Genomic DNA, 26,678 nt, shown 5'->3' with positions numbered 1-26,678 from the left:
CTAATAGAATTAGATATTGTATTGTAAATCTGCTCTACTGGATAAGCGAATTTTTCAAAGATCATTCCTTTGGAGTTAATCGTGGTGACTCATTTACCTCTTCAGTCCAGATCCGCATTGGAATTCCCCAGGGATCCATTTTGGGGCCGTTACTCTTTATAATATTGACAACAGATTTAGTAAACAAGTTAAAAAGTCCCTTCATGATGTGTGCTGATGTTACAAAACTTTTCAACACGAGTTCAAACCGTCCAATCAACCAGTGATAAGTTAGTTATTAGCAAGTGGTCCAAAACGTCGTTGTGACCAGTAAACAATAAAAAATGTACAGTTTTACATATAGACAAAAATAATCCCAGACCCAGTTATTGCTTGACAACAAAGAGCTAAGGAAAGTAGATTTTTGGAAAAATTTTGGGGTATTACTGACTTCAGACTATCTTGGTCAGAATCTGGTAAAAAAGCTAATAAAATGATACAAAACTTTTGTCAAAGCCGAATTTTCGGTTGTTGCCCAACAATAATAAAGCATACGTGAGGCACATTATGTAGTCTGCCACTGGTGCTTGGGTTCCCGTTTTACAAAGGGATAGTAATCGATTCGAAGCCGTTCATCAGAGAAAAATTAAAAATTCTTTTGGACTGAAACGTCTAGAACATCCTCAGAGGCTCACCTTGATACAGCTCTAGTCAATCCAGGATTTTCAACAAAAACTGGAAGTCTCTCTAAAGTTCACTAGGTCCTGACGGTTTTTCGTCACTTCTTCTCAATATACAAGAAATGCGATAAAACTGTAATTGAAAACTACCGCCCTATTAGTTTGACCTGTATTTGTATCAAAATCATGGAGCGTATAATCCGAAAACAACTTCTTCAATTTTTGAATACAAACAGTGTTATTCCAACACGGTTTTCTTCCTAAAAAATCGGTCGTTTCTTGTTTGCTGCAGTGTTTAAACATCGGGACATCTCATTTAGACAAATCGAAACCAGTTGACGTCAACTAGCTAGATTTTGAAAAAGCCTTCGATCGAGTCCCTCACAGACGCCTTCTGCTCAAGCTAGAACACGCGAGAGTCAAAGGACTATTGCTGGAATGTATAAAAGCGTTCCTTTCCAATCGTACATTCTCAGTCAAAGGTCGTACTCTGATACCCAGTACCTACTGTCTGGCGTTTTGCAAGGATCTGCTCGGGGACCCGTTCTTAGTGTATATAACTGTAACCCATTAACAGCCTCTGTATCATTGCAAGATGATCTTGACTTTATTTACGCATGGACCACCTTGTGGCTATTACCTCTGAATACCAACAAATGTTCGGTATCTCGAATGGGCAACAAAAATCCTCGAGTTCAGTACAGCATTAACAATTCTGTGCAAGAATCAATAGATCAAGTAACTGATTTAGGTGTGATATTGGATAACGGTTTAACCTTTGGTGAACATGTTGCTCACATCGTCAAGCGTGTCAACACCACAGCATAGCTCCTTAACAGAACGTTTGAATCACTTGATCAGCCACTCTTTAAACTACTGTTTGTTGAGTTTGTCCGCCCCATTTTGGAGTACGCAAGCATCATTTGGTCGCCACCATTGAAAAAAGATATACTTCTAATCGAAACGGTGCAGTGCAGTTTTACTGATTATATAATTCATGATTCTTTAAAACAATCAGATTCTTTAATTTCGTTAGATACCAACGTATCGATCATACCCTTGACGACGTTATATAATCGTTTTGGTGTTTCGCTAGGTCTTTCTAGACAAAAATCTAGTATTCAACTTACCTTTTTCCATAGTAAAGTAGAGAGTAAATAAACAGCAAATTTGTCATTAAATTCAATTTGTTGTATATGAAACGTGAGTGCCAAGCTTCTACAAGAACAATACTTCAAAAACCACAATCGAAAAATCGATCCTTTCAAAGATGTGGCATTTGAAGGGGCCCGTAATATTTTGCCATGGCCACCCCGTTCACCTGACCTTTCACCCATTTAACATGTATGGAATTTAATGGGTAAAAAGCTCACAAAGTTAATGCATCCTCCACAGACCCTAGAAGCTTTATGACATGAGGTACAGCTCGTATGGGATGCGGTACCTCAGCCGGATAAAGATCATCTTATCAGATCCATGCCAAGACGAGTCAATGAGTGCATACGTCTTAGAGGTGGTCAAACACATTATTACTAAAAACTTGGTTCTTCTTTGATTTTTTAACTTGAAATTTTCATCGATTGGTCACCGACCCTCTGTAAATATGTGGTGTTAAAATCATTATAAAATTCCAACGCATTCTTGGTGTTTGGTTTTCAATGTCGGTTAGTATAACTGTATTTTTCATTTTCATAATAATTAAAGTTAATTTAGTGTAAATGTAATTAGTATACTGTCAATTCATTATATAAACGTATCTCTCGTGGTTTTTCAGATTATAAGTCTCGTTAATCGGTTAGTATTTTCGATTATTTTCTATGCTCTTGTGGTATTATAACTGAAAAAATCCTTCAGCTGAAAAAGTTATCATACGAAAACAGACTTTCTACGGTGGGTATTTGATCTTTGGAAAAACGTCGCCTTCTCAACGATTTAGTGTGCATTTTTGTTTATTCTCACAATTCTTGTTTACGGGATGATCTATACAAAACATATCATGAAAAGTATAACAACAGAGTTCGGAATTTTTTTTTTTTTTTTTTGACGAACAGGATCTTCAATGTATGGAATAGGCCAAGTGACGATGTCGTGATTCTTCTACGGCAGTGTTTAAGCAAAAAAATGTTACATTATTTCGAAAATCTGTCGTTGGAATAAACATCTGCATGATTGTGTATTACTCTAGTGAGGTAGATGTAACTGTACAGCATCTATTTATGCAGATGTGTTTATTACTTTACTTTTTTATTTTTTTGTTTTATTCTTTTTGAGACATCGGAACAGTGTGGAGATTAATAGGTTGTATAACCTCAGCTCTGAATTGAATAATAATAATAATAATAGTTCATCACTAAAACATATTTTCGTTTCACGTAGTGACTATCGTAAGAGGACACAAATTGAAGTTAGCTAAAGAGAAATTTAACACTATTGTGAGACAACACTTTATTTCTAAAGACTATTTAACTTATGGAAGTCGTTGCCTCCGTAAATTGTTCAGAGCTTAGCTGTTACTAAATTTAATGCATATTTTAAAAACAAAACAATAATACAATCAACGTTTAACACTAACTTATATGAAATAATTCAAACATTCTAGATAGTGGCATTACAAGCTTGCATCTCTACCCGATTGCCTTACCTTACAGTAACAAAAGATAAATAAATACATAAATTTTACTCAAATCAATACTGACTCACTGTATTTTCCAGAAAATCATCATCATCATAATTTTATAATGGAAAAACTCACTTGAAACATACTCATAACATGGTTCTCTACCTTGACTTTAGTCCTACACACAGTCATATTTTTATTTTAACTTACTTGAGTTATCGTAAAACAATAAAATTCACACAAAAAAACGTTATAGTTTTTAAAAGACGCTGGAGATGTGGTGCTGTTACTTCAAAGTTTACTCACTATTGCCAGTCTTTTGCAGTTTAAAACAGCATATGACACTGGTAAAATTAATTCAGTTAAATCTGTCCTTTTTGCTTCTTTTTTGAAAAAGTAGAACTGTATTTTCAAATAAGTGATTACGCCGACATGTTTTATTTTAGTGATGTTTAAGTATGTTTTGTGCTAACATAATAAAAATTTGATGTTTAAAATAAGTTAACTACAACAAATACTACTCTGCACTGTAACTGTACTTAATAGTGAGTCCCGAAAATTCTGATGGCTTATGATAAAAAACTAACAAGACCATCAAGACAAATTAGTACACAGATTAACAAAATCACCAAAGATGAAACACAAAAAAACTTGGTCAAGTATGAAAATCAGTCCAAAGTGAGTAATCAAATGGAAGGAAGAAAGACTTTTATGCCACTTATATTTATTTGGGTACAAGTATGAAATAAAACACTGTAGAAACTTCACAAATTGTGGCCGCGTTTCACAAACAAAATTGATGAGATGACTCGGCATTTTGTGTCAAGTTTGGTGTTTTCTGAAAGCTGTTTCACTGCACTGTGCGATCGAGTAGATCTCCTAGACGTAGTTTTAGTTCGTTCTGTTGGTATTTAAAATTAAATGACAATTAGTTAAGGTGGAAACACACATTTCTGTACTCAGAATGATACTTTTGTCAGTTCACTATCATTTCATAAAATTTTAGTGGTTAGAAAAACAACGTTCTGAGGATAAAATAATTTCAGTTCTTGAAATTTTGCTACTGAATCAATATAGGTCAAAAATGCTTTAAAAAATACACAAATTATTATTATCGGAAAATTTTGAATTTTGCGAAAATTTTGCCTACACACGATGTATGTTCAAACAACTGCATAACCACAACAGTGATATAAACTATTCAATAACTATTCAACATTTGCACTCGTAATACATCAATTAGTATGTATTTATTTAGTCCTAGTCACCAAAGTATCCTCGAATCTTCAGAAAAAACGAAACATTTGTACATTAATTTCGCCGACCACGCCCTTTAGTTGGTGCTGAATTTTTAGTTGTCTTTCCCCGTTGGGAATTAGTAGTATAGTCTCCGAAATACTGCAAGGTGTTATGGCTGTTGTAAAATTAAGGTATTGTGAAGACGACTATGAAGCAGTTAATAAGGCAAACCCACAGTTGTAAATATTCGCGACTGTTTAAGCGGATTACCCAGCAGTAGATATTGAGGTGGCAAGACAAATCCTTGATTTATGACGCTAGGCTTCAGTCGTTAATCAGCCGCACGAAAGGAATTATAACATCCCATTATTAAGTTTAGTGGGGCCATATAACCTTGTAGTATTTTGGAGACTATAGATATATTCTATAAACGGCTAATGTTAACGTCTTTAAAAATGTTCGATAAGCTTCAGGTTTTTAATTAGCTAGTATTCATTTGTTGAACGTATGTTATGCTTTACGGATTTCAAGTAATCTGACTATTGAGATGATTTTAAACTGATAAATGTCACATTAATATACAGAACACGACATACATACAGCAACACACATGCAGCAATAAACATGAAACTTGCATTTATGACCAAAGCTCGTTTATATGTCGTCCACTTATTCTTACTTTCCATTAACCTTCAAAAGAAAAGATCATCAATTTAATTGAGATTAATTCTATTAAAAAACGCTAATTCAGCCATAAACATTTGTCCTCTATGTCACAACAAAACAGAAGCATAAAGTGATGCAGACACTATTTTGTTACTAACAAATATGAAAACAATATTTGGTAAATAATTCAGGTTTTAAACGTATTATATTTGATGGTCTGCCGTCTTTGATGTTCTTTTGTGCTTGAAACAGCTACAAAAAATTTTAATAAAGGCGTATATTATTTAACCATTTTTTATTATGATGTTATCAACTTTTCGGAAGTTAATTTCTACACCGACATGCGACACCAATCATAACGTTGTTATGTTCCCGTAATTTCGTAGAATTTAGATAAGCTCTCTCACAGATAATAATCAATAAAAGACTTGGGTTCATACAATTTTTTTAAACAATCAGGGCACATAATTTAAAAATAAACAAAGTTAGAAACCGCATTTCAAAACATATCGCATAATAAAAAATATTTAATAATTTTTCAGAAATTATTTTTTATATACACTGATAATAAAGAAAAATAGTTTTTCCATTGATAGTTTACATCATACGACGGTTAAAATGACTAAGTAAAAGACTATATTATTGTATATCTCATAATTACTTATTGGGGTTCAAAGCGTAAACAAAGCGTCTGCTAAAGGTTAAAAATCGTGAGCGTATAAAATATTTGATAATGTTGTTTTTATTAAAAACTTTGTAAAAAGGCTTGTATGATCGTTTTATGCTCATAATTAAAATTGATTTGTTACCGTACCTCTCTGGACGCAATAATAAAATTAATTTCAGTGCGCTCTAAAAAATACACACCACATTCGCTTTGATTATTTTTAATTTCGCCATCGTTGTTACAAAAAACTACGGGCTGAAATTTCCGTTCCTAATTATTCGAATTTTATCGTCATTCCCATCGGCGTATTTTCCATTTCTTTCTTTCACATTATGTGGCTTTTACATGCAATTAGCGGGAACGTTTCTAGACTGCCGCTTAATAAAATCTCGTGTATGTGCAGTTTTAATTTTTCCAATTTGCATATACGTCAAGTGCGATTAATCAGCGTGTGTTGTGCTTATAATGTAATTCGTAAAGTGCGTTTTTATAATCATGCAAAATACTAATAAATTTAGTGTATAATAAAAGTCACATTAGATTTGTTTAATCTCGGAGTGGGCTGAAATTAAAATGACATATTGTGGAGTATAATTAATAGCGTATTATTTAAATTAATTCACTTAGTAATATTTTTTGTAGTCCCTAGATGTAGTGATTTATGATTGTAATTTTTATATTATGGTAAGGTAAAGCAAATACAGTAATCAGGAAGTAATTAAGAGTGGCACATTTACCGAAAGTTCTCCTAAATTCACGATTTTTTTTATGTTGAATGTAGATGACTTCGTACACATACTGCCATAATAATAATAATACTAAAAAATGTCACATTCTAAGTGTTTTTGACTAGGGGTATTTTCACGACTATATTATACAACGTGTTTCAAAATGACACAAGATCAACATGAAAATCACTTGGTGAATATATCGCCCTAAAAATATTACAACTTTACACCAAGAAGGAGAAAGATGTGACAAAGAGCTATTTTTTAACAAATATAGAACTTCCAATGAATTTAGTAGAACTAAACAACACAATTGTAGAAACTGTAGACAGATCTAGGAAAAGAGGGCCCAAAATAGTCAAGAAAAGGTTCTATTTCTATCTAACTCTATATACAGAAGTAAAGAAAATGTTTGCACTTTAACATCAAGCTGAAGCAAGCAAAAATGTTCTTCTTCAAAATACACAACATTCAACAGACTTAATGACACTGGAACAAAAAACGGAAACAATCTTACACTGTAAGAGCAATATCTTGTTGACATAATTATAGATCAAATGGCCCGAAGAAATGGCGTAAGGGCAAAAAATGGAAAGTCATGTTTTTTGTAATAGTTCACTCCATTTTATAATTAACAGCACAAGTCTGCCATCAGTCAAATAACAACGAAAAAGAAGGGAACATGGAATCAAAAATTTTATAAGAATTTACGAGCTGGAGCAAACGTGAAAATACAGTCTTATAAAAGACATGTAAAGAAAAAGTATCTGAAAATAAGACTTACGATGCATGTAAGAACTATAAAAAAGAACCTACGTGGAAAATGACAATGTGGATCCAAAGAAAGTTATTCCAAAAATTGTAACGATATTCAAAATGCTAAAGTTAATAAGAATTTATTTTTATTTTTGTGAATAAGACCAGACATTTGACACACAAATTATGGCAATTAATAAAAACAGGCGAAACAACGTTGAGTTTTAATCATAAGTACTAATTTGACCAAGACGACGGACGGTTCCAAGCGTGACAAATGTAAACAATATGATTAATATTGCACCAGTAACCCAACAAACAATACAATTTCATAAATCTTTGATATTTATCACTAATTGTTTTATTTTTTTATTATTTGTTTGTTTTTAAAAATTTGAAATTAAATGTTTTTTTAGTTTAAAAACAAAAACAAACAAATTGAAATCATACTCTGTAATCTAATTTATCTAAAAATCAATCCAGTAACTATTCCATTTCCTCATTGCACTCACCATGTATCAAAATCACGTCAGTCTTTCCATTAAAATGAAATATCAATTTTAACATCTTAGTATCTAACATTTCTTCAATATTGTTAGAGGAAAAGTGATAACTATGTTAATACTTTTTTAAAAAATAGTATGAAATATCAAATATGATGTTGAAATTGTATTTCTGGTTGCGTTTTGAATTTTTTAAGCGCCTATTAGTCCTGAAAACATGAAATAAATCCTTATTTAAAAATATGGCCTCGCGTGCAGGTAGTATTTGTAGTGCAGTCATAGGGAAAGCAAGTTCTATATAAATAATTTTACATTTTTATTGTAAAATTTAGAATATGTTTGCTAAACTGAGTGTAGAGAGTAACGTTATTCCAAAATTTCGCATTTGTTTATCACAAAATCTATATTGTATTTTTTTAATGCTTTGAGATGAAGCTATTGATTTAAAAAAAAAATGAAGACATTAATTTTACTGAAAGTTATACAAGGTGATTTTTAATATATGCGAAAAACTTAACACATGTACAAAAATACAGTTTTCAAGTTACGGTGTTTAATAATAGTTTCAAAACGTTTCACAAAAGTAACAGTTTGAAATATAATAAACTTATAATAATTATTTAAAATGAGCACCGTCAACCCTAACACATGCTTCTGTTCTCCAGTGTATTATAACTTAAGCACGCATTCAAAAACATCGGTCGTGTTTCGAATTATTTCACATGCGACAAGATGCAATAATACGATTCCGTAATTCCTCAACATTTTCAATAGCTCTTGTATAAACTAAAAATGTAAGATGAATTTTTTAAAACATATTGGAAATTTTGTTTTTTTTAACAAATAATACTTCAAAATATGGCAAGGAATGCAAAGGCAGAGAATAATGGATATGAGGCTTTGTATTCCATCTGGTGATTCGTGTCATATTTAATTATCATTTTATTCTAAAAAACATTTTCTGATTCAAATTATCCGTATTTTCTAAGTGTGATTGTCTGACAAAAGTATTTATATCTATTAATCAACCGTATCAAATTGGCCATTTGGACACATTGTTAATTTTCTAATCGATACAGGATACTGCAATGAATAAATGATTAGAATAATAATAATTTGGGACTTTTAATAGACTGGTGTTGTTTGAAAACGTGTCGAGATTATGTCTGATAAGAAGGTAATTAATGTGTTTCTGCATTGATAAATAATTGAGGGAGCGTTTGAAAGCGATAGTTGAGGCGATAGTGCGGACATTGCACATTAGGTTATGATATATAATGTGTATCGCGTGTTTGTATTGTATTCTATTAGTTAGGAACATTGTCGGCTTGATTACCGCCCTGGGACAGGTGTGATTCTACTTAATTATACATGAATTACCGTGTGATCGATATAGAAGTCAAAGTATGATGATATAATATAAAACAGAAACATTGCGCTGTCATACAGACATATATTTTTATTGCCTTATTTATAATACACGTAACTATCTATGATGAAAAATTTTAGTTGTGTTGGGTGTAAACACTGTTCATGAAGATGCATTTACTTTTAAATATTTAACTGACAATAATTGTCAATTTTGTTCGAGACTAAAAATGGTCACATTGCGACCATTTGCAGAAAAAAATCATACGAAATAAATTTTCAATGCTTAAAATTAAGTATCTCGAACACTTATCCAGGAAAGAATAAATTTTGTCAATAAATTTCAGGCGAAGGAAGTTGCAACTCAAATGACGGTGTCTCAGAACTTCGATACGGGAAAATATCGGGCCCCGTAGGAAGCGGTTCCGAAGATGAAGGAACAGTCAATAATTCCGGTATATCAGAGGGAGACGGATGCAAGAAAAAGCATCGACGAAATCGAACCACATTTACGACATATCAACTACATGAACTAGAACGTGCGTTTGAAAAAAGCCATTATCCTGATGTCTACAGTAGAGAAGAACTCGCCATGAAAGTAAATCTTCCGGAAGTGAGAGTTCAAGTAAGTATTTAGTTTTGACGTTATTTTATTTTATCAAACTATTGTATTTACCGAAGAAGTAGTTCATATTTCTGAGACACTACGGAACTCTTAATGTTTAAAAATCTGTAGCCATGGCTTGTTATTTTAATATTGACAAAATTTTCTTCACGGAAAGAACTACTAAATTAGAACACGTAACATACTTAAGTTGTTGCATATAAAATTAAACACAAAATCGAATAATTTACCGGTGTAACCAAAATTGGATACTGTAGATTTTTTAGATTTAATTATTGCAAATACAAGTACATATAATCCTGCGCGTAAAATAAGAAAAAATCCAAAGTGTTAAGACTCACCTTTTAACTAAACTCGGTATCCGAATGGAATAAAATTTTACACTTTATTAATAACATTTTGCGAAGTATTTTTTTTTTTATTATCTCACACATCTTAATAGCGTGATAAACCAATAGTGAGAGTTAAAAAATGACGTTATAATATAATTAAGACTGCATGAAGTATGCACCTGCCGCAAAAAAAATTCGTAACGTCAAATGTAGATCACATCTGCTTGTGTCGCTGAATCATATTATTTCATATTAACATGGTACAAGATTATTTATTTAAACACAGCACATTAGAATCCAAGGTATAAAATAAGAAATTACACTTACCAGAAAATTTACCAAATTCTTACCTCGCCCTTCATAAAATGTTGATGACGTCATCACAAAATGTCGTATTGGAAAAATTCAATTGAAACACACGCATAGCATGCTTTTTTACCTCTGCTTTAACACAAGCATACCTTTAATTCAACTTATAGGGATTATTATCGGAAAAAATAAAACTCACATATTCCGTTTTTTTTTTTCTGAAAATCTGGAATGTTGAACTTTACTTGCAGTGACGTGAGTTGCTAAATTCTTTACATGAAGCTTTATTCATAACATTATGACCAAATAAAAATTTACAACAAGAGCAAAATACGAATAAGCCGTCAGACATTTGATTAGTTTAGAGAAGAATAGGTCATATGAAAACATAGTTACAGTAAGCGCAAAAACGACAAAACACACTTCAGAGAAAATAGAGAAATGTACTACAACACGATAACATGGCACACGGAGACGTATGATTAAAAATCAACAAGTTCTGACATGAACATGAACACAGAACTGGCCAACGCAAGATCTCATACGCCGTGTCCAATCTTCCACCTTATAACACTTTTATGAAATACAGTGGTTGAACGTAAACAACCCATTGAAAACATAAAATTTGCAAATTGATTTATTTTATAAACCAATCAAACGAAGAGTGTAACTTCAATCTATAGGTATGTATGAAATTTTAGTCGCGTTTTTGTAAACTTAAAAAATACGACTTTACTACATTAATACTAACATATTCCACTGTCACGGTAGAAATATATATTATATTATATAATTACCATCTACCGAATAAAATCTTTCTGACTAATTCAACTAATAAAAGTCAGTTCTATTAGATCTAAATCAGTCACATTTCTAAAAAAATACCCGACTTTCAACGGACCATAAAAATGTCCAATTAAATACATTCTATCAGCCATCACGCATGAAAAATCTACATTCACAACATTTTTCAGTCTCAGCTATTGTCGAAGGATTCTCTATAAAAAGTCATAATTCACTTATAAAATAAAACGAATGAGAAATTGATTAGATTCATGTAACAAATGCATTATAGAAAATCTATATGTCATGACAGGCGGAAATCCTTTTATATTCGCGTTGAGTTTTTTCTAGAAACGCGACCGTCTGTCGACGACCCAACAACCAAATTATTTTCATAATTCAATATAAGCAAAATTGGTTTAATAATAAATTTATAACGAATTATGATTGTTGATTAAAAATTATAGCGTATATGTAAAGATGTGTAATGCGAACACGCTAGTAGATCCAGTCACGAAACCACCCTCATTTTCATTATTTATTGTTTTCTTTACGTTATTAGGATTATTTATATCTGCCATAATTTCAAGCAAATTTATTGGTGTAGTTTACGCATTCGTAATCGACGATACGAATTTGTCATCCTAGATGTCCAACTTTTTTTTTTTATTGAAGAAGTTAATAGTTTTCAGTCGTTTAACTTTAGCACATCAGTGACACATTTTGCAGCACATATAGTAACTCTAGTGTACTAATTAAAACGTGTCAAGATCTGGCGAAAAACTTTTAAAAACAGTTTTGTGATAAATAACATTTTATTTGGAGTTTTTGTACCGATTTCTATGAAATTTAGAAAAACTATAAACAAAACTGTAATAAAATTCTCATTGTCACTCTTTTTTGATAACCTACGTTATTATCATCTTGTATGTCAATGGTCTAATAAAATCTTTTTTGAAACCGTTAAATAATTATTATTTCCTTGACAAAATTCAGTAGAGGATACAGTGCTATGAAGACACGTAAAAACTTTATCAAACTAGTAATGTCAGAACTATACCCCACTAGTCATACAAATCTGAAGTAGGTAAATTTATAATGGTTAAGAAATTTTATTGGGCAATTAAATTAATAATTATGTATTAGCATTTTGGACATTTGATAAAAGCATTTTTATCAGACAAAGCACCCCTATGTGGGACAGCAACTATGTATATTTTCACAGGAATTTACTAAATCGGGTATATCATAAATACTGATTTAGTAAGCTTAGAAAAGCCAATATGCAATTTTGCTTGAGATTTTGAAGACAATTTCAAGCTCTGTAGTTATATATGTTACAGCTAATATCCGAAATCCGTTATTATGCATAATAACTAGACATTTTAGGAATTATGCGTAATAACTAAACTTATCAGTTATTATGCATAATAACCGGAAACATTAGGAATTATGCGTAATAACTGAAATTTTCAGTTATTAGGGTAAATGTGTACAAGAGTGCGCATATGTATAAGAGTACGCACTGATGATTTCTGCTTATTAGTGCCATCTGGGTAAGATGAAGTTATACCATTCAGAATTTAATGCTAAACCTGAGATAAAGGTGCAAAAGTGACCTGAATATAGTTTATCGTTTGGTCGTACTGACGATTTGATGTTCACACGTTGTGTGGATGTAATTTTTACCGCTCATAGTCTTAGTTTTTTGTAAGGTACGTACCAGTTCTTTTATTTTACAGTAATAATTTTCATTACCTGTAACTTTTAAGGTCTCGTTATACACTAACAGTTTTATACTTTCTATCCATCAAAAGCTTTTAACTTTGAAAACATTAGGTTATGTACAAATGTACAAGAGTGCGCAGCGAGGTATTGTATAAGAGTGCGCATTGCTTGCAATACGTAGTCTAATAGTCTTGGAGATACATATCATACGATAATGAATTATTTAACTCTACTACTTTGTACTGCTTCTCAAGTTGTGTGGTGGTGGTTATGGTGACCACCCACCAACAGAAGGCGTTTGTTTCATGGATTTTAAATTTTTGAGTTTATCAGTGTAACATGGAATCTTACTTTTTTCGAGTAATTAAAGTGTAAATTTTAATAAATAGCTCAAAATTTTACATGATTAAAAAAAATTTCGAATTCGAATTTTTCGTTTTTTTGGATTTCCTGTGAAAATTTGCCATAGTAATGTATACTTTTTTTTACACCATTGGAAAGTAGAGATTTCAATGAACAAAAAGAACACCGATTTTTTTTAAAAAGCAAACATTTTGATGTGAGAATTTTCGATTGAAAATTAGGGTGGTTTTTCGATATTAATTCAAAATAAGGGGGAAAAATAAATCTTTTGAATCAAAAAAATTACAGTGAGTTTGGAACATAAATAGGTAAGTTTTCACTAAATTTCGTTAAATTTTTTTTTTCTGGGAGATAAAAATAAAAAACCAAAAACTCGGTTAATTGCATTTTTCGCATAAATTTGGAGGTTATGTAAAGAAAATGTAAATACAAAAGTTGTAGATCTTTTTATTACCTACAACTTTGCTATTTAACTTTTTGCGATATGACTTGTAGTTTTGCCGGAAATCGTGATAAACCGTTTTCTACCCTTAAAAGCTCACCCTCTTCCCCTTCCGGACCTCAGATCGCCCGTAAATTATTTTTCCCTGTATTTTTGTTATATTTTCTTCCTTTTCCAATGGGTATCATCCTGTTCTAAATTTTTTTGTTCTCAAAAATTATCGGCCCTGACCTAATAGGCAATATGCTTAATGACTAATGTTTCAAGTGTTATGCATAATTCCTGTTCCTCTGTTAGTTATTATCAATATTATCTAAACGTTTCCGTTATTGTGCATAATAACTGAAAAATTCAGTTATTACGCATAATTCCTAATATTTCCGGTTATTATGCATAATAACTGACAAGTTTAGTTATTACGCATAATTCCTAAAATATCTAGTTATTATGCATAATAACGTATTTCGGATATTAGCTGTAACATATACATAGAACATTTTCTATTACTTTTGGTTTGGGTAGCGGTCAAAATGGACGCAAGGCAACTAGTTTTCTAAGAAGCGTCTATATCACCAGCAACAAAAAACAATGCTTCTTGATTTTTCTATATACTTATTTGAATCAGCATTTTGTGTTATCAAAACTATACTGATATATTAAATATCAACTGGTATTTTTATCAGTTCATCACCATGATAGTTGTAAAAAATTGGTCTAAGATTGTTTCACCAAAGCTTCCTTTGCCTCTGAGGTAGAACCACACAAATCCAATTTTGTACGAAAATTATAAAATTTTATTTCTTTTTAGCGAAACCATATACATATATCAGTTTGGATGGATACAGTGTAACACTAATAATAGCGATACTAAGTATATTCCCAAATTTTTCGAAAAATGAGATAAGTTTTTAATTTCATCAATAAAATAAATTGCTTCATTCTTTAATTTTTTTGAGTCACCCTGTATACACAGTTCTAAAAAATATTAATGTATTGATAAACCACAAATATAGACCTATAATATTTTGTACATTTTAGATAGGTTTTAATCATCAAAATTTTGAGATGACGTCGTCGGATTTTTGGGGAGAGCTCATGGTGGTTTCATAAACCACAACAATAGAAGTATGTTATTTTATAAAATATAAATTTTGAGGTGACGTCATCAAATTCTTGACAAATTTTGGTTGCCGTGTTACCTTCTACATGATATTTATAAAATACGACAGACCGACAAACGGCAGACAGACGGAAATGGGTGACCTATTTTTTCACAATATATGGATCAACGTCGAGAAAGCATAAAAGTAGTCATTCGTCAAATGGACCCTGTTACAATACTTCCCGAGCGTAAGCGACAAAAGTAAAATTTTTACTTATCATCAACATTAGAAGTTTTTTGTATGGAGCATACTTTGTGATTTAAGCATGGAATTGGTATTCCACAGATTTGAAAGATGGAACTATGACATCGTGTAGTTCGTCTATTTTCTGACACTACACCAACTGTTATTGAAAGCTTCATAAACCTATTTGAATCTATTCTTGGCTGTTAAGATTACAGTTTTAAATAAGTTTATGAAGCTTTCAAAAATCGATACCAAAAACATCCAGTAGTAGCGGCTGTAGCTTCATAAAAACTAGGTGGAACGTTTTCAAATGCTGCCAAGTGCTGGTACTTACAAAATAATTTTCATTCTCTGTGAAATAATTTTAGTACTGCACATAGCAACGAAGATGTACGTGCTATCGTTTTTAAGAAAATGTCAAAAACTTTTGTAAGGGGATCAATTCATAAGAATTACATCAATTGAATCTCCCTGCTTTCTCAAGCACCTACACCGCAGAACTTGGAATTAAGGAAACTACATTCCACACGCTCACTATCAGTAACAGTAAAGTACCAATCTACAAAGACACCCTTATCTCTCTTGTCTCAAATACAAAACCCGTTTTCAACAAAAATACTAGTGCAACAAATTTTACCTTAAGTTGCCGAATTATAGACGCATCTAAGCAGTCATTGAGTTTCATTTATAACCCACCTCGTGTGGAAGTCCTCGGCAACGAACAAACAGATCACCTCACAAAAACAGCAATATTTTCTTCAAGTGTAGCCAAAATCGTGGACGATTTGGGAACTACGTACGTTTAAAAGTTTGGGACCAATGTCAACCAGAAGTTTCTAGAGTCTAGACCATAGTTACAGCCTTCCGATTGCTTATTTGAAAGGAATAGAAGTGTGCATCAGATGTACATGGATACATTTTAGGTTATAATGGTCAACGACGTCCAATGCGAACAAGCAACTCGTTATAAATCATGATAGTTATAATCCTGAGCACTTTATTGGGGACTTCCTTATAGGAAAGTCAATATGTTCACTAGTCGGCAGACTCTACTTTACTAATCGCACAGCAAGCCCAGTATCATGTACATACAAGATAATGCTATTTCCTGCCTTCTAACTACAGATTCAGACCCCTTGAAGATCTTTCTTGCAGATCTTATTTCATGTGCATTAAATGTTAGAATGTAAAATGTCGTAACTTTCTATTCTTCCACATTCCCGCCGCCATTAACCATATCCGAAAGACGCGACTTTTTTCTCATTAAAAAAATAGTATAAGAATTAATTTTGTTTAATATTCAACTAATGCCTGGTTAAATTTTTGCAATGTTTGTACAATTCTGGAATGAATTGTGAACGTAAGCAAAAACCAATAAAACTTAGGTAACACAGATTTATTTAACAAAATCGATCCTACTGTATAGTAAACTACGTATTTACATTTTATTAGTGAATATAAACATTTGTTTGTTAAAGGGAGAAACGCATTGTGTCCCCGATTTGCGTTAATTGGTTGTTGCGTAGCTACTAAATTCGAAGCATTCCTCTTGTAGAGTAATCTATGTATTGAATTTATTAAAAAATAGTTATTTGCGTAACAAGGCCATAAAGAAGAACTTTTTCGGACTATCTGAAGTTTGAGGCCGAGGTGTAGCTGGAGCCTACAAATCAGATGAAGCTGAAAATGTTCTCATTGGTCCAGGTACACACAACGTTTTTTGATTTTAAAATTAGAAAATCTTTTTTCGCTGTTGGAAGAACAACTATGCAGAATCAAAGTGTAATAATGTGGAAATATTGAAAAAAGAAAACAAATTAAACATTGAATGGGACCCCGATGAACCACCCTCGATGCAATGCCACTGATACAGAAGATTATTAGTTGTGGAAACAAATGGTGGTCGTAAGAAAGGTCGATTTTTGGTATTGTTTCATGGTGATCAACTTTTTAATCTGACGGATGTTTGATCCTTGCCACAACGATCCCACATTATTAATTAGAACAAAAATAAGAGCAACTTAGAATACTACTACTATTTTAGAATAAATGTTGAAATAGCAGGCTTCAGCACGCTGCAACATGTTTTCCCGGATACGTAAAAAAACTCCGGAAGTTCCATGATCTGTAGCGGCTGCCACTTCCACTCGTTATTAAAGCTCTTCGATCGTTTCTGGACACTGTTGATTTCCATAAACTAACTGTTTCATCCAACCCCACAAACAAAAATCACACGGATTGAGATCGGGTCAATGCGAAGGCCAAGCTACTGGACCGTTTCTACCGACCCACTGGTTAGAAAAATTGTTATTTAACCATTCAGTTACTGGTCTAGCAAAATGTAGTGACACTTCATCATGCAAGTACCACATGCGAACTCGTCCAGCTAGAGGCACTTCCACATCTAGCTGCTCTTCTAATACATTGTTTAAAAGCTCGAGGTACTGTGCCGCGTTTAATCTATTTGGTTCAAGTAAGCAGTCATTTACAATACCGGCCAAAAACCGTCGTTTAAATCTGACTTCTTGACGAGCGTGTGGACGTGTTTCAAAATTTGTTTTTCAGCTGGCAGTATTCTTTCGGTCCTATCACGGCCACGATCGTGAGTTTGAGGCTTAAAGGTGCCATGAGATCGATTCGCGAAGATACTGTACCACTGATGTAAATATTCGCCAGCCTGGCGTTTCCATCAGTCACACCATAAAGCATTACCATATCGACACGCTCCCAATTCGAAAAAATCACCATTGTCAACGACGTTAATCGACCACAGGACGGCAACCAACTGATACATGACTGGCTCTTATCGTATTTTTGCACGTTACTTATCGGTGCGCCACTTTTTTGGTCCTTAATCGTAGTCGTTCTGTAGCATTCTTTGAAAGGAGTGAAATACTACCAGTGGCGTGTATAACAATTTATGTTTCAAATAATTTTTTCTACACATTGCTACCACTTAGGAACGTGAACTTTACAAAGTGTAATAAATCTTATTGTCAGCTATTTCCCTTTTTTTTATTACACACATTTCGAAATCACCCTGTATGTACCTCCAAAGTTGCTTCTGCAGAAGTTAAACTGCTGTATGCGAATATGCGCGAGCGCTTGGTCGCGTCGCGTCGGTACAGTTGCGCTTATGCACAGTGTTCATAAAGGGTCCAAATAAAAGTAGCTTTAATTCGAGGGACAGTTTTACTTATGACTACTTAACGTAAAAGGTAGACTCATGTAACCACATTATTAAAAATGTATAGCATGATTTTAAAATGGTAGCGAGGGATATGTTTAGGAGTGGGTAAAATAAGCACGATAATTACCCATCAGCTTTTACTGTTCGAAAACCAGAAGAGATGAAGGAAAGCTAAGTCGTTCTGGAAGCGTCAATCTGACACGAGATCGAGAGTGTAATCCGATTGTCTCGTTAGGAGCGTCTTGTTAGTTCGGCGCTGTGATAAATTGGCGCCGAGTCGTCCAGGTGCACGCGACACAATCGCGGAAATCAAGTGAGTCAGCGAGCGTCCCGACGCCGACGACGACGACGCCCGCTGTCAGCCCACACCACACCGATTCAATATACGTTAACTCGCGCGGAAATTTCGTATAAATTGAATAACTTTGTGTCTTTTTATTTTATTTGCTCTTCGACTCATATTGGTCGGGGAATACACAAGAAAAGCCATTTTCCGAGAAGGAAAGTTGCCGGCCTCGGGCGGCCGACTCTCGAATATAAAACGCCAATTGGTTGGCTTGTTGCGTGCAATTCAAAAACGGAAATTTAATTTAAAGTTTCGGATTTCTGGGGCGCGAGGAAGGGGGGCGTCCCGACGTACCCTCTCTTCGCCCCCCCCGTGCGTAACGAGGCATTCGTGCGGGCGCAGCATAAATACATGTCACATCGCGTGCCGACTCGACAACAATCTTCGGCTGTTTAGTCGGCAATAAAATTAATTTATCTTACATTATACGGGGCCAGCGATTCGGCCCTAAACCAACAACGCTGAGTCGCAGCGAACTCCGCGCGACTATTAAAACTAGCATGCAAGGGTGGTTCGCATAATTAATGCGATCACGAAGCTGGCACGGGGTAAGAAAAGGCCAGTGCTGCGCGTGATTGCTAATAAATGGCAGGAAATAAGGGTCCTCGTGCGTCTCAGCCGCTGATAAAATAATTCCGAATGTCGTGTCTAATAACGGCGTTGCTGCAGTCACGCGACGCTTAAACGCGCCACTTAATCAAGGCCACATCACCTGCCGCCCCTTCTTGCGTTCGTTGGTTCGACGACGACGCCACTTCATTTTAATCATTATCTCAAACATATCGCACATCTAATCCTTCTCTTTGAATCACCTACCAAACTACATTAATTATTAAGCTGAAACTTTATCGTACCTACTCACTGCTCCCTGAGTTTTATTTAACTTCACGCTAGTCCTGGCAGGGAGTTACGTTTCCTGAGGTGGCAGCAGAACGAGTGAGGTTAGGAGAAGAACGGCGGGAAATCGTCAGCACGGTGTGAAAATGGCAGACGTCCACCAACTGTGCAAGCACACGCATACATAACTTAAGCACAAGCCTTAGTAACGCGCGAACACCTCATTCAGATTACTAATTAAAGGCCAAATAATGATGTACACTGATGTGATTGATGATAAACTGTAAGACGTCCTGGAACTACAGGATACTTATTCTCCAACCTCACACCACCCCTGCGAACTTCGCGTGACTGCCGATCATTGATCCACGTATTACTTGACAAATGACCTACACTACTCTGATCCAGCCTGCTTAATGCTAAACTATATTGCTGTCAGAAATGTTTTTGAATTTTGATAATTACTGATTTGTTTAAAAGTTTAATGATTTTAAAATAACAATATTAATAAATGTATATGTCATGACATAACATATGTATTTAAATCCTGAAGACAATAACACAACAAATCCATCAAAGCAGAAGCCTGTCACATATTTATCGATAATTTATAAAACACTAACCTCATGCATTGCGGAGAAAATAGAAACATATATGTACACTGCAATCATCGATTACAAAAAAGCTTAGGATTCAGTTTGACATTTCTGGTTGTCCAAAATTCTTGAAATCTGAAACGTGTAAATTAGATGTCGACGCCACAAGTATTTAGAATATTTATTATATTAGCTTACATGTTTCAATAGTATCAAGTATCATCATCAGAGCTTAAATAATAAAAGAACAGTAAAAGAAACTTAAAAGTAACAATATGGAAACTTATCAGTGAATAACAGAAATTAATTAATTACATAATTGATTAGCAACCAGAGGTATCCTCCCCAATTACCTCATTCTTCAAACAAACCACACCAATTTTGTCTTTCTATCCACGTATCAAAAATCTTTCCTCCACTGATCTCTCTGATAATGAATTCAGTCTACTTCAAAAAGAACCAGAATATACTAAAATATGCAAAAAATCAATATAAAAGATATTCAGTTTCTAATAGTTGATTGCGAAACCACACTAATCCATCTGAACAAAAAACAAAAATCAATAGCCATTCCAAAAGTCAATTCTGTATTACAAAAATCTACCAAAGATTCAATCAACAACAACAATATTTCTTGTGACCCAAATACTTCAAACAATTAAGTTTCTACAAACGAAAATTAAGAAAAACAAGCTACTAGTAGAAGAAAATAAACATTTTTCTAAACACAGACACATTCAATATATTACCTAAAGATCCCACTTCCAATTTCATATCAGTTTTACGTTTGACCTTAAAACACACATGGAATACAACATTTTTTGAGACAAATAAATCCTTTCTCATACCAATGAAGCCTTCAACTCCCACACTATATGGCCTTCCCAAGATCTACAAGCCTCATTGCCCTCTTAGACTAGTAGTTTCCTTTATCAATTCGCCAAGTCGTCAATTAACAAAATGGCTTAATATCACTCTAAGAAAAGTTGTTCCATTTCATAATAAATACGCAATCAAAATAGTTATTTATGTATTAAGGGCATAATCAGGGAGATTGTGGCACGAGGGAATGTTTAAAGCCCGACGAAGGAGGGCTTTTAATTTCCCGAGTGCCACAATCGACAATTATGCACGTGGTACATACAACGTTTTATTCTATTTTAGTTTCTAAATTATTTTTAACGAAATATTGAGTATTTTCGGCAAGACTGTGTGAATTGTGCCGATGCGAATTTTAATACATAGCTGGCTATTATTTTGATGTTGTTATGGATACCCCGTTGATTATTTGATAATTCGTTTTTCAAAATGTAAATTAAAGAAGCGGAAAACGTTCATTCAAACGAAAGTTTAGAAGAATTTGAAGTCGGTCAGGTAATGATTTGATAAAATATCATTTTTCCAACTTAAGAAAAACGTTGAATATCGAAGCGTGTTTGAATAATTAATTGATTAGTGTAAATGAACAATCAATTGTTGCTTAGCAATTTTTGACAGATTTGTGCTAAAAAGGCCAATTTAAGCCCGCATTTGGGTGCTTATAAATAAGATTATGGTTCTAAAATAGAATAAATAATAATTATGACCTTGTTGATAAATTGAAACAAGTAATCGTACCACCAGGATTTTTTTTAGTTTGCTTTGACGTTTCTAATCTCTTTCCGTCAGTCCCCATTCAGACTCTCTCAAATTAGTCAGTGATCTTTTATTTGATTTAAAATTACCTCTGTTTTTTTCAAATCTAATGGTTTCATCTTTATCACTGTTTCAAACAAGAGCAAATTCTAGAGCCGTTACTGAGATGATCTCTTTTTCAAGCTTCTTTGGAGGATTTCAACTCTTTTGTAGACGACATTAATTCAATCCATCCCTCTATAAAATTCACTTTCAAAATTGAACAAAACGATTCCATCCCTTTCTTAGATCTTCTTATCATTAAAAACAAGTTAACTAATACGTACTCATATGAAATTTTTAGAAAGTCCACCACTACTCACACTCTCATACCTTGATCTTCTTCCCACCCCAGCTCTCACACTTTTCTTTAGATTATTAGACTATACATTCCGTTAAGCCAAGCAACCTTCGAAAAAGAACTTAACCTCATCCGACGAATAGGACTGTATGATAGTTTCAATACACATTTAATTATGAAAATCTTTACCAAATCCCTCTACAAGTACAAACTTACTCATAATTTAATCCCTAATTAACGTTCCACAACAACGTCATTACCTTTTATTGGTACCCCTTAACTATCCAAAAAGTTAGATTTCAACATTTCTTTGAAAACAAAAGAAATCTTGCTTCCTTTTTAGTCCGAAACAACGACTCAATTTCAATTTTTTCTTGCTCAGGAATTTACCAATTAAATTGTAATGATTGCCCTACTGTGTACTTTGGTCAGTCTGGTAGAAGAATCAGTTTGAGAATTAAATAATATAAAAGAGTAATCGCCCAGTACTTAGTTAAAAACACTAAAATTGTACAAGTCCTCAGTACAGTTACAAGTATTTCTCTTAACTTCTTCGAAATCCTAGAAATTTATAAATCTATCCCATCTTATTACTAAGATCTAAACCTTTCAATATATGTACGATTCTTTGCCTGGCTTTACCATTTAATTTCTCACAATAAAAACTTGACACGACAATTCAAAAAGTAAAAAATTTCGGGTTTACAACATTAACTCAATATTAGCTACCTTCAATTCATAACTACCGCTAGATAACACTCATTCAAGAAAACGTTCCAATCTTATCCACTGAATGACCTAAAATATAGTTTACCAATACTTTCGCTACAGAACGTCTCACTACAATCCACTCGTTTTCATTGTATCATCACTGCAGGGAAAGCTGCCATCAGTAGTTCTAAATTTGACAACAGGGCTGGTTTGAAAAGAAGAACAGAATTACTAGATTTCAAAATTCTTGAATTGTACAAAATCGATCATATCATTTGAAGATAACACTTCAAATAAACTTAAATGATTAAATAAATCAATCAGATCCAATAATAATCATCGGAAGAAGCGTCTTTCAGGCATATTCCGTCGATCCGCTATGGTTGGTTTGTCTCCTTCGGAGCCGCGAAACTGAGACTAGTAAGCCTCAGCATGAAGGGCGTAAGAGGAGCAGTATAATCCTCCCCAGCTACCGGTAGGACAAACTTTATATAACAGAGAAGCGAAAACCTCCTTGTCAATTCCCACCTTCACGTGTGCAGACTGTTTTCACAAACGGAAGCTCTAGTAGCAGAAGCTAACGAAAGTCTTGAGTTCCCTGAAAAAGAGCACTCCCCAGAGGCTCTGGGGCGGTTAAGGATATGAGGAAGTCAGGCAGTTGTGCGGCCGTGAAGATATTTGTATTCTGACCCACCATGAGGAGCCTTTGACGGACATGGAGAAAGCGGAAAGCCAGTTACCAAGCCAGCCCCACCGGGCATCGGGTCACGGAGAGCCTTTTAACTGGCTCAGGTGTGGAGTAGCACGGAACTCCCACTACTGGTGGCTTACCTTAGGCTTGAAGGTTGTGAAGACAGCAGGTGACCGACCGCGAAGCTTACCAAGTCGCAGTAATGCATTAACCACGTGCACCCGTACCTGTCGAACTCAGGAATGCGGACCCCAAAGACCAGCTTCGTACAAAACGGACACATCGAAATGTGAAAATATCTGACCCGATGTGGAGCACTTGTGTTCTAGTGAAGTTTTACCTGCTGGTTAAGGTGATGAGTAGTATGATGACTAAAGCCAAGTTACTGTGGTTATAGACTGGATAATGAATGAAAAGGTTACCCCAGGACCACGTAGGTAGGAGCGCTCTGCTAAGATTTAAATTATATAGGGCGGGGGCAGCCTCTTAGCCGCTGATGACTCTGGCACACAAGGCAAAGGGGCTCGCTCTGTAGTACCTATTTGTCCGAGGTGCCTCCTTGCCAGATAAAATCTGGGACCTCAGGAAAGGTGGACTTCTAAGCCCCATCAGAGTGGTTCCATCCTCTGGTGTTAACCCGCATTGGTGTTGGACTTGAGAGAGTAGTGAAAAGCTTCTTCTTCTCAGAGAAAGCCTTGGAGCCTATGGGCCGGCAAGGCAGAAGTACTAACTCCCAGGATTTTCATGTCCACTATGGTTTTTATATAAGAATTAACAAAAAATAAATAAGAAATAGACTAAGTCACTTGCTACATAATATGGACTATATAAAAATATATGTATAATAAGAAATAATCAAAGCCCAAGAACAAAATGGTACATACAAATTTATCTGAGTTTTCCTCCCATACTGTTCAAAACAAAGCTCCAAGAAGAATATTTAGAAAGATTGAAATTAATTTTGAAGATACAGTGCGACGAAATTCCGGAAGGGACGGGACGGTGACGGTCCGGAATCTCGCCGATACCGTGTGGCGGCGTACTTGGGTGCCAAGCTTTGGGTCGACTAGTATCGCTGATATCAGAAACACGTCTGGCCGACCAAGCTTATGCGGCGACCTTCACGCCGCCGAGGGTGGCGCTGTCGGTCATGAGCGGCGGTCGCTCGGGCGCCAGCTCTCCCTCTCCGGAGGAGGGAGCGCCGGGGTGCTCTAAAGCCGGAGACACGGAATTCAGGTGGTGAGCGTCCGCGAAAACACAAGAATAGATAAAATAAAACAGCAAGTATATTTTACAATAAATAGGGTTTATTCCCTGCCACCAGTTACACGGTCTAAAATAATAAATCTTACGTCTAAGTCTTAATTAACTAACAAATTAAATAAACAAAAAGAATTAAATGGCCGGCGCGGTCGTTCCTCCTGGGCGGCGACTTCCCTCAGGACGGCCTCCTAATGGCTCTGGGGGCCTCTTGAGTCCTGGAAATCGCGCGAAGACGGCACGGCGACCCGGGAGGGGAACGCGGTGACGGTAACGACGCGTGCACGACGTTTCGACTTCTGACGCTAACAAAAAAAAACCGGTGACGGTGGTACGGTTTCTAGCTCGGGAGCGGCGATTCAAAAACCGGTACTTAAACAGGCATGCGACCCAAAAAGGTACTTACAGTGGTCGGAGGGTCGCACTGCACACTTCTCAAAATCACACAAAAACTCTCTTCACACAGCCACAAACTTTCGTACTCCTGCAGACTTCAGGTAAGAATCCTCTTCCTTCGTTGTGGCGGCGCGGCGATCGCGAATTTACCCCCGGCTCTTGCAGTAAGCGTCACGGTTTCCGGTCGGCGAAAATTCGCTTCGTTACAACAGTTAAACGGAAAAAAATCTCTCGAGAACAACAAACATATTCTGCACTCCACTACAAATATTTTCTTTTGTAATAATTAAGTGGTCAAAAACTGATTTAGAAAGTTTAAATGTCACAGGAAGAAAAGTAGTCCTGCAGTACAGAAGACAAACATGTTTTAGAACTTAAGAAATATTTCCTCAAAACAACAGAAGAAACTGTTTCTCGGAACGGCAAAAGTAGTTTTGAACCACGCACCTTTAAATCTATCTAATACTGAATGCACACTTCACGCACACTAGGAAATATTTTATATGGTTTAAAACGAAAGCAACTACCTGGAAAAATTTTCAGAAGCTTAGACGAAAATTGTATTGAGAAGAAAATGTCATCAATGAGAAGGTTTTTTGTTTGCTATTTAAGATCAAATAATAATACCAACAACTACAGAACACATATCATCAAAGAACCAAGTAGTGTAAGAAGTGAGTGTTGTTGGCTTTGTTAAAAATCCGAACCATCAACATATCAATTTTCATCCTATAAGTTCTACACAAACTGTGGTAGGTCGTTTTGTTCTACTCTTCTTGGAAAATAATTCTTGGAAACCTCTAACTGAACCGTTTCATAAGAACTTTTTTCTTGTTATTATATTATTATTTACTTTTTTTTAGGTAAATTCTTACAACTATGTTATGCTGAACGAATATATCAACAGCAAAACACGATGTGTGTTGACTTTTTTAACTATCCAATTTTTTCGGGTTAATTCTGCCTTGGAAGAAAATTTATTCTTTTCAAATCCTTTAAGTTTTGATTTGGTTATGATAAAAAAAACTCGTAAAACCCAGATATTTTTGTGTCATTTTGTCGTATCCTTGGATTTTTCTATTTTATATGAGGGTTAACTTCTTTACTTATTACACGTTTGGAGCAAATCTGTGCTATTTAGTTTCACGTAATTATATTTATTTGCACGGATTTTAAACATGTGACTCAAAAGGAACAGTCAAAATTTATGCAAATTTTACAATTGCTGCTCTTATTAGATTAGACCGACGCTAAGGCGAGGAATTAAGACACTCCAGGTACCAATGTAACGGGATATGACACTGGACCGGAGTCAGTTGATGATCGCCCAAATTACCACAGGCTGGAAATCTATGAGATTTTTTTTCATCGTCCATTTGATTTTGAGTCTTGCCCCAGTATTTACTGGATATTGTATTGTTTAGACTGTCATTAGAAATACTGAATTCAGGACGAGGTTAGCAGGAAGTCTGTACTGCGTCCTGAACTTTCGACGATTTATGTAAATGAATTATGGTGAGAAAAAGTAGAAAATTCAGACAG

At 34.6% G+C, this 26,678-nt stretch overlaps 1 protein-coding gene across 1 annotated transcript in view; it reads left to right on the top strand.

The window, feature by feature from the left end:
* Nucleotides 1–26,678, top strand: part of LOC135134418 (retinal homeobox protein Rx1-like) — a 65,106-nt gene that overhangs the window by 17,715 nt on the left and 20,713 nt on the right. Inside the window, exon 2 of the mRNA XM_064063099.1 lies at nucleotides 9,551–9,828. Coding sequence (XP_063919169.1) covers nucleotides 9,551–9,828 — 278 coding nt within the window. The remainder of the gene's footprint in view (nucleotides 1–9,550; nucleotides 9,829–26,678) is intronic.

Source organism: Zophobas morio, unplaced genomic scaffold, assembly GCF_036711695.1.
Source record: "Zophobas morio isolate AGI-343-1 ecotype UQ-CSIRO unplaced genomic scaffold, CSIRO_AGI_Zmor_V1 ptg000023l, whole genome shotgun sequence".
Lineage (NCBI taxonomy): Eukaryota > Metazoa > Arthropoda > Insecta > Coleoptera > Tenebrionidae > Zophobas > Zophobas morio.
The sequence above is the reverse complement of the archived record's forward strand: the minus strand, read 5'-3'. Positions and strand labels throughout refer to the sequence as shown.